The following is a 20,453-nucleotide window of genomic DNA, read 5'->3' as shown; positions in this document are numbered from 1 at the left end:
ATCAGTAAGAATCCAACTACTAACATGGCCAAGACCAAAGAGCTGTCCAAAGACACTAGAGTCAAAATTGTACACCTCCACAAGGCTGGAAAGGGCTACGGGAAATTGCCAAGCAGCTTGGTGAAAAAGGTCCACTGTTGGAGCAATCATTAGAAAATGGAAGAAGCTAAACATGACTGTTAATCTCCCTCGGACTGGGGCTCCATGCAAGAACACCATCCCTACTGTGAAGCATGGGGTGGTAGCATCATGCTTTGGGGTGTTTTTCTGCACATGGGACAGGGCGACTGCACTGTATTAAGGAGAGGATGACCGGGGCCATGTATTGTGAGATTTTGGGGAACAACCTCCTTCCCTCAGTTAGAGCATTGAAGATGGGTCGAGGCTGGGTCTTCCAACATGACAACGACCCGAAGCACACAGCCAGGATAACCAAGGAGTGGCTCTGTAAGAAGCATATCAAAGTTCTGGCGTGGCCGAGCCAGTCTCCAGACCTAAACCCAATAGAGAATCTTTGGAGGAGCTCAAACTCCGTGTTTCTCAGCGACAGGCCAGAAACCTGACTGATCTAGAGAAGATCTGTGTGGAGGAGTGGGCCAAAATCCCTCCTGCAGTGTGTGCAAACCTGGTGAAAAACTACAGGAAACGTTTGACCTCTGAAATTGCAAACAAAGGCTACTGTACCAAATATTAACATTGATTTTCTCAGGTGTTCAAATACTTATTTGCAGCTGTATCATACAAATAAATAGTTAAAAATCATACATTGTGATTTCTGGATTTTTTTTAATTATGTCTCTCACAGTGGACATGCACCTACGATGACAATTTCAGACCCCTCCATGATTTCTAAGTGGGAGAACTTGCAAAATAGCAGGGTGTTCAAATACTTATTTTCCTCACTGTATATGTATGCTTTCTCAGTAACACAACAGTACAGGTATGAGCAAAGACAAAGAAGCAACCACATAGTTTTACCTTCCATATCTAATGTGGTTTGATGTTGTCTAATTTGATTTAATGGGCTGTAATATTTGTAACAGGGCCTAATTTTTTGATGGTCTGTCTAACTATCTCACTTTTTCTGACAGTAAAACCTTCTAAACTAAAGTTGTCTTACGTTCAGACAAGCTTTTGTCAAGCCAACATTAACTTTTTTTTACAATAAACTTCACCATCTATTTATTTTGTGTTATTAGTGTTTGTGTTGATCAGTGTTGTGTGTGATTGTGTTGTAGAGCAGCTGCAGTATCTCTCAGCTGTATCAGTGCAGTCACTGTGACTCTGACTGACGGAGGTTTTTGTATGACTCTTTATCACTGTGTGAACACCCAGCTATTACTGATCCAGTTTATAGCCATACAGTAATAATCTCCTGTATCTTCAGTCTGGACTCCGCTGATGGTCAGACTGAAATCAGTTCCATGATCGGCTCCATTTCCTCTGAATCTTGATGGAGTTCCAGTATGAAGGGTATTAATGTAGTACACTACAAGTTTAGGAGCTTCTCCAGGTTTCTGTAAGTACCAAGAGAAACAGTTCTTACACCAACCATTTGACAGGTCTCCAATGGCGCTGCTGGTTTTACAGGTCAGAGCGACTGTTTGTCCGTTCTGAACATGTTTCTCTGTTGGAGTCTGAATTACAGTCACCTGTCCTGCAGAATCTGAAGAACAATTAAAACACATGAAATTGAAAATTGGAAAATTGGAAAAAGTTTTAAAATGATTTTTAACAGCTTGAGCTAATGGTCTTACCTTGAAAATACATCCCTAAAATCAAAATCAAGATGAAGAATGTCATTGTAGTCACTGTGTCTGTTATAATGATAAACAGTGTCAGTCATGAAGTGTTAAACTCGCAGCACTATAAACACTCTCAGAGCACTGAAGCATGTGCTGACGATGCAAAGTGACTCTCGCTATTTAAATAATTTACCTGAAGTCTGTAGATCACTCTCAAATACTCTTAAAAGACAATTAGCAATATAAACCAACAAATTTATTATCCCACAATGTTTCATCTTCAGTCTTTACTGAGACACTGAAGATAACTCAATGTGTTGTCATGTTATGATTTAAAACTAAATTAAACACAGATTTAAGAGGGACGGCATCAAAATCATCACAAAAAGTGGTGTAAATTTTAATTCTATGACTCTAAGAAAATAAGAGGGAGATGTTTAAATTGATGAGTTTCTTGACATCAACAGATCTCCACTACTGGACCAAACACTTAATAAATGATCATAAAAACAGCTTGACTCAGTATGGCTAAAACGGCAGTCTATATTCTTCAATCCAGTTAACGTCTTTCTGTCACTGCTTGACATTTAGATCCCAATTTAGATTCCACAATTTTAAACATTCCTGAAATTTCAGCAGTCTTAAAATTATGTTTTGCTGTATATTACTCTCAATTCTTAATTATTGTATGTACAGGGTTGGGAAGGTTACTTGTAAAATGTATTTCACTACAGATTACGAATAATAAGTAATCTGTAATGTATTTCATTAGATTACGCAAGTTTTGGAAGTTAAGCTAAATACATTAAAATACTTTGGAGTACTAATAAGGTACAGTATGTGACACAAAGGGTCCTCAAGAGAAAAATGACATAGGATTTGGTTTTCCTCTGCGTATTATTTTTAACAACATCAGATTTCTGCAATATTTCTTGAAATGTCCACATATTCACTGATGCTCAAGAAGGAGCTGGAGTGTGTAAACTTTTTAAATTGCATGAACAGGGTAAATTGTACTTACTTTGTCTTCTGGGAAACATGTACATATAGCTTCTGAAGGGCAGAATATGATCTTTAAACTAAATAAGAACAAAATCACACATCAACCTGATCAAAAGTTTGCACCCCCTTCTCTTAATGCATCGTGTTTCCTTTTTGAGCTCCAGTAAACATTTTTACCTTTTGTAATACGAGTCCCTCAATAGTCCTTATTGTGAAAAGATGGATCTCAAAATCATACAGTCATTGTCAGACAGGAGTCGGATATGCTGAAAAACATGAGAATTTTTATTTTATTTTATGTTAAAATAAAATAAAAACATGGCGAAAAATTTTACATAATTAAAAGATCATCAATATTTGTGATTTTATTTCATGACAGTGATTAAAATTAAAGTTTATATTATTTAGCTAAATAATATTATCAGAGGTTTCATACTGTAAGCTTTGTATTACTCTATTATTATTTTGTCATGTTACTATTTTTATTGGTCATTTGGGTATTAATGCTGTATAGTCGATCGTGTTTGGTTGTCGCTATGACAACGGATACACGTGACCGGAAGAGAAAACTGTGAGAGGGAGTGGAAAAGTTTTTTTTTTTTTTTTGACTGAACTGGTGTGAGGCACAGGGCGCTGGCGCGTTTGAGACAAAGATAACGCTAGAAAGAGTGAGTAACGCCGATGAAACTGAACGGGGAGTTCAGATAAGGATCGCGGACTCGGAGTGTTGAACGAGCGACTGAGTGAGTGAGAAACGAAGCGGGAGACCCGTCTGACGGAGCGGGTGAAAAGGAGCGGACACGTGATCGAAGGTAGCCGAGATAGCTAGTCACAGTGATCGTATGCTGGCGGACCTGTTGGTGAATCGTGTTGCACGTGAGCATCCGGACCAAGTATTTCCACGCTCTCAATGTGTTGCAAGTTTTTGTTGTTTGTTCAGCGCACTCAATGTTTTGCAAGACCAACACAGGCCTGCAACGTGTTTTTTCCTTCGTTCAAAGCAGTACCGTGAGTGAACTAAAACGTGTGTGCATGTGTATGTGTGAGTGGGCCCACCACGGCCTTTGCTAGAACTCGTTTCAGGACACGTGACGGTTGTTCTTTGTTCATTGTAAAGTTCTCGGTGTATTCTCAATTGTGAGGAAAAAGATAAGAGGGATCTTTTAGATCCGTTATTCTGATTTTATAAGTGTATTGTAACTATTGCAGTTTCTAGCTAAATTTAAAAGAAGAGATCATTTACGTATTTGGGGAATTTTCTGGTTATTTATTTTGTATATTGGTTGATATTTTGTTTGGGGAAAGCTTTTATATTCTGTTAAATAAACCAGGGCATTATCCTATTTTTTGCTAAACTGAAAACTATCTCTGGGTCTCATTATTTTAAATATTTTATTGTCAAAAGGTTTTATAAGTAATTTATTAGAAACTTATTAGGTGCACCTTACTGGTATCCACCTGAACTACACCGAACCCAAGCACCCACCATTCTCACGTAAGTAACAAACAGAGTGGTTGTACGGGTGCTACACGAGGATCTCATGAACAACTATCACAAAACATGAAACCAGTTGTGGATCATTCAGGTAACAACAGACAGTTAAGATTCAAGGGCATTTAAAAGTTTGAATGGAGCCATTTGATCCTCTTATTTTGTTAAAACTGTTCAAGTGTTGAATATTTTGCAAGGGATATGAAACTTATGAGCAGAACTGTGGCTTGGGATGCTTTCACAAAGTTTCAGAGAAAATCACCCGTTGTCACGGGTTTGTGGTTTTGGTAAACGTAAAATAAAAGACTCGAAGAACGAAATACTTATAAACACAATTTCCCATTTAATAACATTAAAACGAGACAAAGATCAGGGGAAAACTGAGGACTTATAAACGGAAGGGAACAAAAGAGCAAACAACATAATTATCTTTCATTATCCTCACCTGATTTGTATTAACAAACGAGAACAGGAACTAAACACAGTGGCGGTTCTACATTGAATTACTCCCCGGGCGAGACCCCCTCTGAGCTCTATATTTCTCAATTGCACAAATCCTTCAACATGAAAAACACAATTCTGCACAAAACAGTATAAGTTATCAGAACTTAAATAAATATACTCTATATACATAATAAACACTGTTTATTTGGCACTCGACAATCAACAGATTTCCCCCAGCACTGTCACTCACGACCAGAAGTCAAGACTAAACCACAAAGTGAAAATAGCAGTATTCTTTAGTGATATGTTATTTACACAGTGCAGATAGCTTTAGATTCTATTTATTCTGTTAAAATAAAATAAAAACATGGCGAAAAACATTAGAGAAAAACACTACTTATTGCAAAAATAGTGGTAATTATCCGCACTTCTGCATTGTAATACAGTATAAAATAGTATGCAATAACTTATTGAGTGTAATTTTTTAATTTTATTTCTAATTATTAAATGGATGCCACCTTATTGGGACAAAAGCCCTCTCTACACCTACCCTAACCCTACCCGATACTTTGTTCAACTTTTTGATTGTTTCCTTCATTTTTATTAAAAAATAAATGCTTTTCTGATGTGATTTGAAATTTAAAAAGCGAGAAAAAGTTCGCCAAAAGGCAGATTCGAACCCGGTCGATCGTGTCAAAAGAAGTGTATTGCAAACTTTACCATCTGCACCACTGAATCTGACAACTAGTAACCGTCTTTTGCATATTTGACTATCCCAATCATACATTTGTGGGTGGAGTTAATGTAAATAGCCTCTGCCAGCAACATAGCTATTTGCACTTAAATAGACGCTCCTTTTTTTTTTTTTTTTTTTATATTCCCAACAATTAAACAGTTGCCCACATAAAAAACAAAAAAACAGGGGGTGCTAGAGCACCCTCCGCACCCCCACTTCCCGCGCCCCTGGGTGTGACTGACTTTAGCCCACTTGTCCCACTAATTTGAGAGAGGTGAACTGTCCCCAGCGCCGCACCCCTCCCTTTCCACTTCTCACACAGCTTCTGTGCTCGGTACCTTCTCAACAAGCAGGGGCGCCAATTTGCCAATTCCCCGCACAGTTATATGATGGATAATATGATAGATAATAGAAAACCGCTTAGCGGCGCAGATGATTTTTTTTTTTTCCAAGTGCTTGTGCCGCCCCCCACGTGTCATGAAAAAATGCCACCCCGGGCGGCTGCCCCGTTCGCCCATGCCTAAAACCGCCACTGACTAAACACGTGACACCAGTTGCTGTTTACGATAATAATTGCCCATTACAGTTTAGATTATAATGTGACTAATTTAATTTAAACTTTAATTCAAATTAATCAAAGCAATCACTTAATATAAAATACTTTCCGGAGGTAGCTGTGATTTGATTACCACCCATTTAAAATGTAACTGTAATGAAATACATTCACTCATATTTTATATTTTAAATATGTAAGTTACATGTATTCTCTTACACCCCAACCCTGTGAATGTATTCAAAGTGATATGTTGAAGACAATCAATCATCAGCTGCTTGTCTAAATGCTCATGTCTGCTGATGGTGAGATAAATGTTCATTCACATGCTAGTGATGCCCCCTTTCTGCGTGTATAGAGAATAAACCACTCAACATTGTTCTAGAAATACGTGATTCATTTACTAAATGTATTAAATACTAATGTATTTATTAAATGTATTGTTCTTTTATTTAATTGGGGATATATTTTTGTTAAATACTACGAATGTATCAATTTTTTGCTTGTTAATTAGTTTCAGAACCACACATGTAGGCTTTACCCAACTTTCATTCAGTAAATGCATTCACATACTGTGCAATACTAGGCTTCCTAGTTCAGTCCTTCAGAGTCTTAGAGTCCTCCTCAGCATATAAACGCTAGAATAAGACGGTCTAGTAAGTGCGCGTGGGGCTACGTAACATATGTTCCCGCCCTCACCGTTACGGCATGAAAATACTACTAAAACTTAGTTTTGGAAAAATACTTTGTATTACAAATCTTTATATTATTTGGCTTTCTATTAATGCAATACAATGAATCACAGCTGTCTACAGTCACCCCGTGGCTTAAGTTATTGGCAGTTTAGCGTTTATTGAGTAATTTACACCAAAACAAAAAATAACATCTATGCTTTCATGTCCGAAAACATTCTTTTTGTCTAACATTTCATAATAAATTCAGACAAGCTCATTAATGACTCGTTTTTCGTCAGTTTATTTTCATGAAATGGAATTGGTACAAAGGATTGTGGGTGATTGAAGGTCACAAAGGATATCCCATGCATCCTTCAAATACAGCTGAATGAAGGACGCGAAACGAAGGCTGCCTTCCAAGGATCCTCCCGATAGAGATGGCCTTCAGCCTCGTTTGATGACGTGGCAGCGGAGATATGCAGCCTTCCGTTTGAGAAGCACCTGTGTCTCTCACAGCTGTTACTGAACCACTCTGACTGATCTTTCTCCGCACAAACATCAGCAGCTTTCAGTGAATTATTTATTGTTGCAAAGCTTTAAATAATGAACTACATTCATCCATTTTTGTGTGTGAAAATTATATGAAAGAAATTAGCCAGATAATAAATTACTGTCAAGACTTGATCATAAGTCAATGACACCAAAATATAATAAAGACCAGGGAAATCTTGGAGAACTGTTACTTTGTGTTTTGTACGAACAACTCTACTATAGTTCAAAATCAAATCTATTAACATATTTACTGACACATCGATTGAGACGTAATTAAAGTGCATTAAGTACAAAATTAGTTGTTCCAATTTAGCAGATTTTAAGTATAATAGTTTAGTATGTTAAAAGTACAGTTTCAGTGTATACCTTATATTTGTAGTATACTTAGTATGAAATGTATTTCAAATACATTTTAGTATATTTATTTTCACTAGGGGAATTTTCAATGTGAAAATCTATGAAGTGATATGTGATTATATTACATTTGCTTGGTATATCTCACGAATACACTTTTAAATATTTGATACACTGTGTCCTCGTATTGTTTGTGATCCTCTCATCAGCAGCTGCAGTATCTCTCAGCTGTATCAGTGCAGTCACTGTGACTCTGACTGACGGAGGTTTTTGTACGACTCTTTATCACTGTGTGAACACATATTTACTGTTTGGATAGTGGAAACTCTGACAGTAATAATCTCCTGTATCTTCAGTCTGGACTCCACTGATGGTGAGAGTGAAATCTTTTCCAGTACTTGCTGTTCCACTGCCACTGAATCTAGATGGAGTTCCTGACCAGAGGTTGTTTATCTGATATATGAGGAGTTTAGGAGCTTCTCCAGGTTTCTGCTGATACCAGTGTAAGAGGCTGCTGTATATTCCTACATCTATATGACACTCTATTGTAGCTGTTTGACCGAGCTGGACAGTTTTAACTTCAGGTTGAGTCAGAGTGACTCCTCTGGATTCTGAAGAAGATAAAATAAAATCAATTGGTGTCCAAAACTACATCACATATTTTTACAAGAACAGCAACACCAGTGTCAAATTGTTTATATCTTACCTTCAATAAAAGCTGCAATGGTCCAGATGAAGATGATGATGTTGTTCATTGTAGTTGTTTTGTCTTGTGTGATGATGAAGATTGTGTTGTGTTCTGCTCTCAGTCATGAAGTGTTAAACTCACAGCACTATAAACACTCTCAGAGCACTGAAGCGTGTGCTGACGATGCAAAGAAGTGGGCAGGATTTACAGAGTTGAAACGTTATCCGATTAAAACAAACTTGCTCAGTTAGTGTGGTTCATTTTAAGTGTGCAAGCTGCCATCCAAACCTTGCTGCACATCAAACAAGCAGACAGAGACCCACCTTTTCAGGACGTGCTGTCACAAGATGTGATCCTAAACAGGACAAAATGTTAAAGCATACCTGTCTCTTGTTATCATAGGAACTTTTGCCCATTACAGTTCAGTACTGGCGTCTCCTTGCAGAAGATATCTGTGTGCAAGAGTGTTTCGACTCCTTTACCCATTTCCTGAGCATTTATTAGTTATAAACTTGTAAAAGTACTACCATATGAACACACAATGAGCACATTTAGCCCAGCACGTTTTTGATATTCACTGATTATAAATAAGGTTGTAAAGTATGTCTTTCTCATTACCATTTTTTATTATTATTCAGATTAGACCAGTCTACATTTTGTAACCAAATGATGTTTTATTAACAAAGTTCAGGAGGAGCACATTCAGATACACTGTAAAACCCAACAAGTCATGCCGAGTTCACACTGCACGATTTTCAAACTCGTCGGATCGCTGTTGTTTTCACACTGCGTGACTATCTGGGGTAGCATTCAGTCGCTGCTGTGTTCACATTGCACGATGGATCGGCGACAGGGGCTTTCACATTGCGATTTCACAATAGGAAGAATCGCCGACAACTCTGTCTGATCCGCAAACCACGTTTCACAACAAAACACACGCGAAGTGATAAGGAAATAACGCGAGAACCTGTGTGCATCAGCCCGTTGTTCTCGAGCGAGACTGGAAGTATTAAAAAAATATAGCCCGCAAATTGTCCGTGCGCTGACTTCCAACTACAAAAACAAAACAGATTATGCAGGAGGGAGATGCAGGGATTGTGTTCTGCAAAGAGGGTAAATAATAATTTTGCAGTAACTGTTAGTCCTTTCTATTAACTGACTATCCCAGAACCAGTGGCTCTTAGAATCGCTTTTACTATAATCAATACATTAATTTAATCAGAGGTTAGACACGCAACGAGTTGTGTTTCTCAATGAGATCAGCTCACTAACAGATGATTGTCATTATAAATATATAACAACCAACTACTGATCACTTCCTCTGGGCTTTTGAGTTGTAACAAATATGTTTGAAAAACACATGGTTACAACAACCAGAGAAAAAGAGAGAAAAAAACTACTAACACAGAAGTCAAGGGTCAAGAGCCCAACTAAAGCAGACACTGATCTCTAACATGGTTACTTCAAATGAAACAATAAATCAACATCTAAACCTTAGTTAATTCTCAATAAGATCTTCTGTAGATGTCAGTCTGGTTATTAATAAGTGGAGCTGGTGATGCTGTTTGTGGGGTTGTTTAATCAGATCTTGAGATTTAATGTATTTTATTTCAGTTGATTTCATCTAAGCATGTGTCTAAAGTCAGTTGTAGTTCTTGTGTTTCTCTTTCTTCAGTGATTCTGTTTGTTAACAGCAGGTGTTCATCACTAATGCTCAATCAGCACTTAATTAATCACTTAATTACTTAACTGCAATGTATATCTTATTTTACTGAACTCAACTGAAATAAGTTCAGTGCACTCATAATTGTTAGATTTAAAAACTTAAATGTTTTAAGACAATAAGTTTCATCAAATGGTTTGAGTTATCCTAACTTGGGTTTTTAAGGCAATCGGTTTACTCAAACGGTTTGAGTTACCGTGACTTGTTGGGCATATATCTTATTTAGTGAACTCAACTGAAATAAGTTCAGAGTACTCATAACTATTAGTTTTAAAAACTTAAATATTTTGTAGCATCAGAACGAGTCAGACAAAACTAAGATTCGATCAGGACATCGAAACATGAGGAGCCGAAATTCCAGGAGAACATGACAACGTTGTAAAGATGCCTATCTCCGACCTCTGGAGCAAGCCTAACCAACAAGCCTCTTCCAGAACAGTTTGCAACATTAAGACAAAAGAACACTTATTGATAAGTGTTCAACGCAGGAAGGAGATGCAGGGATTGTGTTCTGCAAAGAGGGTAAATAATAATTTTGCAGTAACTGTTAGTCCTTTCTATTAACTGACTATCCCAGAACCAGTGGCTCTTAGAATCGCTTTTACTATAATCAATACATTAATTTAATCAGAGGTTAGACACGCAACGAGTTGTGTTTCTCAATGAGATCAGCTCACTAACAGATGATTGTCATTATAAATATATAACAACCAACTACTGATCACTTCCTCTGGGCTTTTGAGTTGTAACAAATATGTTTGAAAACACATGGTTACAACAACCAGAGAAAAGAGAGAAAACTACTAACACAGAAGTCAAGGGTCAAGAGCCCAACTAAAGCAGACACTGATCTCTAACATGGTTACTTCAAATGAAACAATAAATCAACATCTAAACCTTAGTTAATTCTCAATAAGATCTTCTGTAGATGTCAGTCTGGTTATTAATAAGTGGAGCTGGTGATGCTGTTTGTGGGGTTGTTTAATCAGATCTTGAGATTTAATGTATTTTATTTCAGTTGATTTCATCTAAGCATGTGTCTAAAGTCAGTTGTAGTTCTTGTGTTTCTCTTTCTTCAGTGATTCTGTTTGTTAACAGCAGGTGTTCATCACTAATGCTCAATCAGCACTTAATTAATCACTTAATTACTTAACTGCAATGTATATCTTATTTTACTGAACTCAACTGAAATAAGTTCAGTGCACTCATAATTGTTAGATTTAAAACTTAAATGTTTTAAGACAATAAGTTTCATCAAATGGTTTGAGTTATCCTAACTTGGGTTTTAAGGCAATCGGTTTACTCAAGCGGTTTGAGTTACCGTGACTTGTTGGGCATATATCTTATTTAGTGAACTCAACTGAAATAAGTTCAGAGTACTCATAACTATTAGTTTTAAAAACTTAAATATTTTGTAGCATCAGAACGAGTCAGACAAAACTAAGATTCGATCAGGACATCGAAACATGAGGAGCCGAAATTCCAGGAGAACATGACAACGTTGTAAAGATGCCTATCTCCGACCTCTGGAGCAAGCCTAACCAACAAGCCTCTTCCAGAACAGTTTGCAACATTAAGACAAAAGAACACTTATTGATAAGTGTTCAACGCAGGAAGGAGATCGTCAAATTTGGGGTAAATAATCAAGATTAATGGTCAAAGAGATGGCCATCACATGTGTTCCACAAGAGAAATCACGAGCTTCTTTAGATTGACTTTTCCCCCACACATACAAGACAAAGAACCAGACGGAAATCCTTCTGTCCAAAGAACATGTCTTTTGGTCTCCACAGATCTACACAGAGACTTTCTTTTCATATGCATATAAAATCATTCTAAAAGGAACTTTTCTAGGCATAACACTATATTATGTATGTAACCACACATTAGACTACCATGTTTTAAGCACATATTATGTATGTCTTTCTAATAACTATTGAATGACTTTAAGGTTAGTCGTGTTTGGTATGTATGAGCTTGACGATTCTAGCTTGAAACGTTTCTTCCAACTGATTCTTTGTCAAATGTATCATATTCTGGTTATAGAAATCACATCCAAAATTATACTTTGCAAGAGTGTTTAAAGTTCAGACCATGTGACTGATAACATGCTGATTTATGATGGAAGGAACAACCCTAGCTAAGATAATAGCCTATCTAATTGGTCAAGACACCAGATGGGATGTGTCCAAAAAGCTGAGTTTAAAACCTCAGGACAGCATCAAATCTCCCCTTCTTCTCTCTCATCCTTCTTCTTCTCGCCACCGCGTCTTGACGCTGTTTTAGCGCTCTTTGAGCGTGCTCTGGCCTACAGGCCAGTTGCTACCTAACACCACGATGAGAAGAAAAACCACCTAGTCTCATTACTAATTTTATTCTTTTACTGTAGTTTCTTTTCTTTCCGTTGAGTCTCGTGTTCAAAAGTTAAGTTTGCTGCAAAGTCCAGCTCCGACTGCACCCGCTTCAAACTTCAACCAGCAACGGACTGCAAGACCATCCTCAGCCAACGCCCAACCATTGGCTTCCCAAGACCTCACTTCAAAGACTACTGAACTTCCAGCCAATCACCAACTCGGGAAAACCCCTTTCCTGCAACGACGACGAAGACAGAAGGGAATTCCTGTAACCAAACGCAACGCAAGTAAAACAACTCCAGATTCTAACTGAACTGGTGCATTTAATATAAATTTTAGCCTCATTGAGAAACTCAATGCGAGGGTTAATTAAGTGATTGATGGTTTGTTCAGGTCTATGCAATAGCACATATTGCTATAAACTTGGGATTTCACTTTCTCATTCTCTAAACTCATCCTTTCTCTCTTTCTGCAACGTGTGAATGTGTGAATGCGTGTGTTCATGTTAGATTAGTTTATGTCTTAGGTTTATATAAATAAAGTCTTATTTATATTCAAAAGAGAAGTATCTTGTGTTTTGTGCTTACAAGTTAATGTCTTAATCTGCCGATCTTGTTACTGTGCTTATTAATAGTGTTTTCACTATATTTTGGATTTTAATATCCAGTGCAGAGTTGATGTTATACGGCTCGTTCAGTGAATCGCTGCCGACTCAGTGATCAGCCGCAAAACGGTGATTCTGTTCAAATTCCCTATAAAATCACAAATGATTCCCTTTGAGCTAAATTAAAATTATATTTATGTATCAAACCCTACACTGTTTAGGACAGGGGTCTTCAACTAAAACGGCTCGAGGTCCAGTAATGAACCCTCCCCACCAGCCAAGGTCCGAACAATTATATATGAAAAACAATTGATGGTTTTTGCCTGGCCAGGGTATCTGCAGGATATTTAAGCTTAAATTCAAGACTTGTAAAAACCTTTTTTAAGACCTGCACAAAAAAAAAAAAAAAAAAGAATTAAATGACTGTAAAAAATATGATTGAGTTCAGATGCAGGTTTTCACAAAAACAATTAAGTATTATATTAATTTAATAACACATAAATATATTTTACTGCCTTAATTGTTTACATTTTATAACACATTATCTTCTTGTTGATCCGCCAGTTCACATTTACAACTCTGCGTGTTTGCTGCTTAAAAACTTGGGTTGATTTCATATTTATTCAATGAATAGCCTTTTTAAGTTTAATCGCAATTCTTGTCTTTCAGTCCCCACATTTAAGACCTCCTGAAATGATAATTAAGAATTTCTTGTAACATTTAAGATTTTTAAGGACCTTTCCTAATTTTTGAAAATGCCATTGTTTTTCACCCACTGAAAGTTTCATGTCTGCGCGCAGCGGGCCACTCTCTGCTCTCATCACTGCTCGCACGACTGCACCCAAACAGCTCTAGAGCTGACCTTGATCTGCTAGATATAAATTTGAATTACTAGAAATTAGCGTTTGGTATTTATTTCATTATGTCAAAAGGACCGGAGTCCACTACTGTAAAGACTACAAAAGCTGCGCCAGTTGAAATAGAAGCTAGATATGTAGGTCCGGGTCCATATGGGACGGCTTCTGGGTCCGGACCCGGACCGTGGTCCGCCTGTTAGTGACCTATGACCTCTATTCTGTGTCTCCTTTTAAAACAGTACATACAGGACTGTTTAGACAAACAGATTCTCTGGAATGAAGCACATTCTCCAAAGAGAAAGAGGACTGTTTAGGAGAAAGCAGTTCAGTGAATAACTTGACTTACGAATACTCATCACTACATATGAGACAGAGCCGACAGAATGTAGACACATCTGTATTGCTATCATTTATTATTTGCATAATTTGCTATCAGTGTTTTGCAGAACTGTACAATGTTCAGAAATACAGTTTAAATGTTACAAAAAGTCTGCTCTTGTTATTGATGAGCCAGTTATCTTAAATAAATATATAAGAAAGATACTGTGCCATTCCCAAAACTTGAATGTTTGCAAAGCGTCCAGTTCCTGATGCAACAAAAATCATCCTCAAAGCATCACACTAGCGACTGTGCTTGACTGCTGCTACGAGGCTCTTCTTATGAATGAAAGTGTTTGCTTTCTGCTGAACAAAAAAGGAAGTCTTGAGGATCATCCAGGTTCTTCTTTTAAAATGTGACGCTTCAAATGTGTTTTTGACCTCACAGTCTGACGTGCTGCTGCACAGACAGATACGTGTTTTGATTCTTTGTATTTTAATTTTTAAATATAATAATTCAGTTAATTCAGTTTTTGACTGCAACTCTGTGGACAATGGATGATATTTTGGGATGTTCAGCATCAAGACTATATTTTGTTCAGCCTCTATAGTGATTAAACTAACCACAACACAGGTCAAAATTAACTTTGTACAAACCAGAGAAAACTTTATTTTAAGCTCCAATTCTCACAATTAACCAACTATTAAATATGACATTTGCCTGAATAAACTCTTAATTTGCTGCTTGTTAATAGTTATGGGGTAGGATGCAAGGATGTAATATGGTCATGCAGAATAAAGCATTAAAATGTGCTTTATAAGTACTAATGAAGAGCCAATAGTAACATGCATGCTAATTAATAGTGAGAATTGGTCCATAAAAGTGTTACAGTATTTTATTTTAAAAACAATTGATGGTTTTGCCTGGCCAGGGTATCTGCAGGATATTTAAGCTTAAATTCAAGACTTGTAAAACCTTTTTAAGACCTGCACAAAAAAAAAAAAAAAAAAAAAAAAAAAAAAAAAAAAAAAAAAAAAAAAAAAAAAAAAAAAAAAAAAAAAAAAAAAAAAAAAAAAAAAAAAAAAAAAAAAAAAAAAAAAAAAAAAAAAAAAAAAAAAAAAAAAAAAAAAAAAAAAAAAAAAAAAAAAAAAAAAAAAAAAAAAAAAAAAAAAAAAAAAAAAAAAAAAAAAAAAAAAAAAAAAAAAAAAAAAAAAAAAAAAAAAAAAAAAAAAAAAAAAAAAAAAAAAAAAAAAAAAAAAAAAAAAAAAAAAAAAAAAAAAAAAAAAAAAAAAAAAAAAAAAAAAAAAAAAAAAAAAAAAAAAAAAAAAAAAAAAAAAAAAAAAAAAAAAAAAAAAAAAAAAAAAAAAAAAAAAAAAAAAAAAAAAAAAAAAAAAAAAAAAAAAAAAAAAAAAAAAAAAAAAAAAAAAAAAAAAAAAAAAAAAAAAAAAAAAAAAAAAAAAAAAAAAAAAAAAAAAAAAAAAAAAAAAAAAAAAAAAAAAAAAAAAAAAAAAAAAAAAAAAAAAAAAAAAAAAAAAAAAAAAAAAAAAAAAAAAAAAAAAAAAAAAAAAAAAAAAAAAAAAAAAAAAAAAAAAAAAAAAAAAAAAAAAAAAAAAAAAAAAAAAAAAAAAAAAAAAAAAAAAAAAAAAAAAAAAAAAAAAAAAAAAAAAAAAAAAAAAAAAAAAAAAAAAAAAAAAAAAAAAAAAAAAAAAAAAAAAAAAAAAAAAAAAAAAAAAAAAAAAAAAAAAAAAAAAAAAAAAAAAAAAAAAAAAAAAAAAAAAAAAAAAAAAAAAAAAAAAAAAAAAAAAAAAAAAAAAAAAAAAAAAAAAAAAAAAAAAAAAAAAAAAAAAAAAAAAAAAAAAAAAAAAAAAAAAAAAAAAAAAAAAAAAAAAAAAAAAAAAAAAAAAAAAAAAAAAAAAAAAAAAAAAAAAAAAAAAAAAAAAAAAAAAAAAAAAAAAAAAAAAAAAAAAAAAAAAAAAAAAAAAAAAAAAAAAAAAAAAAAAAAAAAAAAAAAAAAAAAAAAAAAAAAAAAAAAAAAAAAAAAAAAAAAAAAAAAAAAAAAAAAAAAAAAAAAAAAAAAAAAAAAAAAAAAAAAAAAAAAAAAAAAAAAAAAAAAAAAAAAAAAAAAAAAAAAAAAAAAAAAAAAAAAAAAAAAAAAAAAAAAAAAAAAAAAAAAAAAAAAAAAAAAAAAAAAAAAAAAAAAAAAAAAAAAAAAAAAAAAAAAAAAAAAAAAAAAAAAAAAAAAAAAAAAAAAAAAAAAAAAAAAAAAAAAAAAAAAAAAAAAAAAAAAAAAAAAAAAAAAAAAAAAAAAAAAAAAAAAAAAAAAAAAAAAAAAAAAAAAAAAAAAAAAAAAAAAAAAAAAAAAAAAAAAAAAAAAAAAAAAAAAAAAAAAAAAAAAAAAAAAAAAAAAAAAAAAAAAAAAAAAAAAAAAAAAAAAAAAAAAAAAAAAAAAAAAAAAAAAAAAAAAAAAAAAAAAAAAAAAAAAAAAAAAAAAAAAAAAAAAAAAAAAAAAAAAAAAAAAAAAAAAAAAAAAAAAAAAAAAAAAAAAAAAAAAAAAAAAAAAAAAAAAAAAAAAAAAAAAAAAAAAAAAAAAAAAAAAAAAAAAAAAAAAAAAAAAAAAAAAAAAAAAAAAAAAAAAAAAAAAAAAAAAAAAAAAAAAAAAAAAAAAAAAAAAAAAAAAAAAAAAAAAAAAAAAAAAAAAAAAAAAAAAAAAAAAAAAAAAAAAAAAAAAAAAAAAAAAAAAAAAAAAAAAAAAAAAAAAAAAAAAAAAAAAAAAAAAAAAAAAAAAAAAAAAAAAAAAAAAAAAAAAAAAAAAAAAAAAAAAAAAAAAAAAAAAAAAAAAAAAAAAAAAAAAAAAAAAAAAAAAAAAAAAAAAAGTTTTTGACTGCAATGCTGTGGACAGAGGATGGTTTTGGAGATATTGAGAGTTAAGCCTTTTAGTTCAGCTATCACAGCGATTAACCTAACCAGTACAGATTTAATTAATTATCAGATTGATGTGTAATATATTGTATTGTACTGCATTGTAATATAATGATCTAAGAGTGATTGAGATGAATCACATCCATCAGCAGCTGCAGTATCTCTCAGCTGTATCAGTGCAGTCACTGTGACTCTGACTGACGGAGGTTTTTGTACGACTCTTTATCACTGTGTGAACACCAAGCTACTACTGATATAGTGTGCACTCTGACAGTAATAATCTCCTGTATCTTCAGTCTGGACTCCACTGATGGTGAGAGTGAAATCACTGTCAGATCCACTGCCACTGAATCTAGATGAAGTTCCAGTGTAACGGTTTGATGTCTGATATATGAGGAGTTTAGGAGCTTCTCCAGGTTTCTGTAAGTACCAGTGTAAGTAACTACCACCATACACTCTGCTGCTGGTTTTACAGTTTATTCTGGCTTCTTGTCCTTGAGCTGCTGTTATTGATGGACTCTGAGTTACAGTGATCTGTCCTCTACACTCTGAAAGAAAGAACAATAATACAATTTAGACACATCTGACAATTATGTACATTTCACAATTCAAAGAAGGAATAATAATTATCAAATTTTATCACACAAACCTCGAGCAAACAGTGTGAGTGTCCAGATGAGGATGATGATGTTGTTCATTGTAGTTGTTTTGTCTTGTGTGATGATGAAGATTGTGTTGTGTTCTGCTCTCAGTCATGAAGTGTTAAACTCACAGCACTATAAACACTCTCAGAGCACTGAAGCATGTGCTGACGATGCAAAGAAGTGGGCAGGATTACAACAGCTTGAGCTGCTACCAAACTAATAAACTCTCTTTATATGTAATGTTTTATTTTCAGAGTAGTGTTTTTAAACAATTTATTGATAATGACACATTGACTAATTATAAAATGTTTTCTTGTTTTGTTTTGTTCGTTGTTTGGCTGGATTATGTGACACTAGTCTTTATATTAACATCTGTCAGTGTGGATGCAATATTTTCAGTTTCAAGGGCTGCTGAAGAAATAATGTGTTCACCTTTTCTAGTCATTCATGATTAATGTATCTATTAATTGAAAGCATCTACCTTAATGAGGGACCAACATACCAATGCATAACATTTTTGGTCACTGAAATGACTTTTGTATTATTAAAATCATACTAATTAACTTTTTTTAAACTGTATTTAGAATAACCTATATGGGGGGGGGGGGGGGTTGATTCCATGTCCATTGTGCTCTTTTTAATGTTGAATCTATGTTCATATTTGCTATATGGTAAATCTTTTCATGTGGTCTTTTTTTCTTGTAAAAAGATAATCAGGATTCATAATTGTGACAAATGAGACTAGACTGAAAAACATAAATCTAAAGTTCAGAATTACTCATTAATTTGACTGAAGCTGCATGTTTTTCTGTGAATCGTGATGATGAATTGAGATGAAGAACAGAAGCATCATTATGAGAAACTCCACAACATCATCATGATAATAGAGGTCAAAGGTCACCTCAGAGGTCACAGCTCGTCAAATATATTCCCTTAAAAAAATATTAGTCAGCACACAACAAGAGAATGAACGAGAAATATATGATACAATAAAGTCAGACTGAATCAAGTCTATCGTAAATTAGATGATTAAACTCTTCAACAGATTATGAAAAGAATACCAAATATTTTGAAAGGATTTTGTGTGAAAGTGATTTGTTCTTAATTTTTGAAAAGCATTTCATCAGCTATATATTATTTAGGGTTATCATCATCTGAGGTGTTTCTACTATCAGTGTGTTGAAGTGTTTCTCTCTCTGCTGGAGTTTGTGTTCACTCGAGTGGAATAGAGGTTTTTGTACGAGTGTTTCATTAGATTGTATCACTGTGGTTGACTTTCGGTGGAGGAACTAAACTGGTGCTCGGTAAGTCTATCTTTTCAATTCTCCTATATACAAATATTATAATTTAATTTAAAAAAAAAAAATTAGAAAAAATAAGAAAATGGTAAAATAGCCAAAAAAAAAAAAGTGTAATTAATATTTAATTGAAATTTTTGTCACATTAAGAACTGGATTATTCTTACTGAACACACAAATCTTGTCTAAACACATTTCCATAATGTTACTCAATATGAGTTTTATCAGTTCATCTCAGGTTTGCTTTTCCTTCATTTTTACACTGTGTTCATAAATACTTCATTTTTATTATAGATTTCATACATGAAAAAAGTGATATTTGAATATAGATGTAGTTACTTTTGTAGTTCAGTCAATGATTTTGAATCTCATGTTGTGTTTATAAATTAGTGATTTATAATACAAGAAAAAAACATTTTAAAAAATTGTGTGTACATTTTTGTTACATTTTGGATAATTGTAAAGACAAATATAAGAGAATATATGTATTCAAATATTAGATCTTTATGTTTGGATATAAAAATAACTGCAATGAAAGCAGTCGTATTCGGACGGTAATTGTTTCTCAGGGGGACGTGAGTGATTTTCACCATATACAGGGGGTAGTTGCTGATATTAATGCCATTCGTATCCAGATGTCGGTGTTTTCTCTCACCACCGCGTAAAATCCCGGCAGAATTACATACTGTTTTCTGACAAACACCAAGATCGTGTGGTAATTTAACTGCCGTCCGAATCCACATCTCTGAGTTTACAAGAAGAAATCGATTCAAAATTCATTGTTTAAACCCTTCTTGAGCACTCCTGAACACCGTAAGATAACTGTTGCGCTTCGGTGTAATTTGCATACATATTTATTAATGAAATGCTGGAAAGTATTTACAAGAACAATATTTTATAACTGCTCCACCACAGCGAATGTGAGCAGAAAGAGAAGAAAAGCACGTAAACATTCAAAATGGGTCTTTATTATGGCAGCAGCTGGTATGAAGTACAATTTTAAAATGTGTATTAGGCTATATACAGTTATTATATACATAACTGTTGCGTATAATTACATACAACTATAGCACGTCTATTTTCCTATGAATAATCAAATAATAAATAGGATTATATATTATAAAGTATGCTTGGAATAATAAGAATACGTTTTTTTATAATAAGTATTTTTAAATTACATTTTACACAATAGTAATAATAAATTTGTAAATAAAAAATTTTATAAAATTAATTAAAATAAAATTTCATCCATTTGAGAAACAATTACCGTCCGAATAGGACTTTAGTATGTTAAGTTTCATTCATAAGGTTTCATGTAAATGTATCTAGTGATTGTGTAGTTTGTATATTGTACATCTGTAGTGATGTTGAATGTGATGAATGATGAGATTGTTGTGATTTTGACTGCACTCCTCATGTCTGCTGCTGAAAGTCGTGTTGAAATGCTGTGAATGCTGCAGGGCAGAAGAGTGCTGGAGCTGCAGTGTGTTTTCTT

General features: G+C 32.9%; 3 gene segments (V, D, J or C); 1 reads left to right on the top strand and 2 right to left on the bottom strand.

The window, feature by feature from the left end:
• The window catches only part of LOC131534753 (Ig kappa chain V-III region MOPC 63-like), a 274,184-nt gene that overhangs the window by 161,509 nt on the left and 92,222 nt on the right, over window positions 1-20,453 (top strand).
• On the bottom strand, window positions 954-2,068 carry LOC131534761 (Ig kappa chain V region 3381-like). The segment is given in 2 exon segments: window positions 954-1,666; window positions 1,758-2,068. Coding segments are annotated over 2 exon segments (396 nt in total).
• On the bottom strand, window positions 7,838-8,350 carry LOC131534775 (Ig kappa chain V-III region PC 3741/TEPC 111-like). The segment is given in 2 exon segments: window positions 7,838-8,163; window positions 8,259-8,350. Coding segments are annotated over 2 exon segments (375 nt in total).

This window comes from Onychostoma macrolepis, chromosome 25 (genome assembly GCF_012432095.1).
Source record: "Onychostoma macrolepis isolate SWU-2019 chromosome 25, ASM1243209v1, whole genome shotgun sequence".
Lineage (NCBI taxonomy): Eukaryota > Metazoa > Chordata > Actinopteri > Cypriniformes > Cyprinidae > Onychostoma > Onychostoma macrolepis.
Note: the sequence above shows the minus strand (reverse complement) of the source record. Positions and strands in the feature narration are given on the sequence as shown.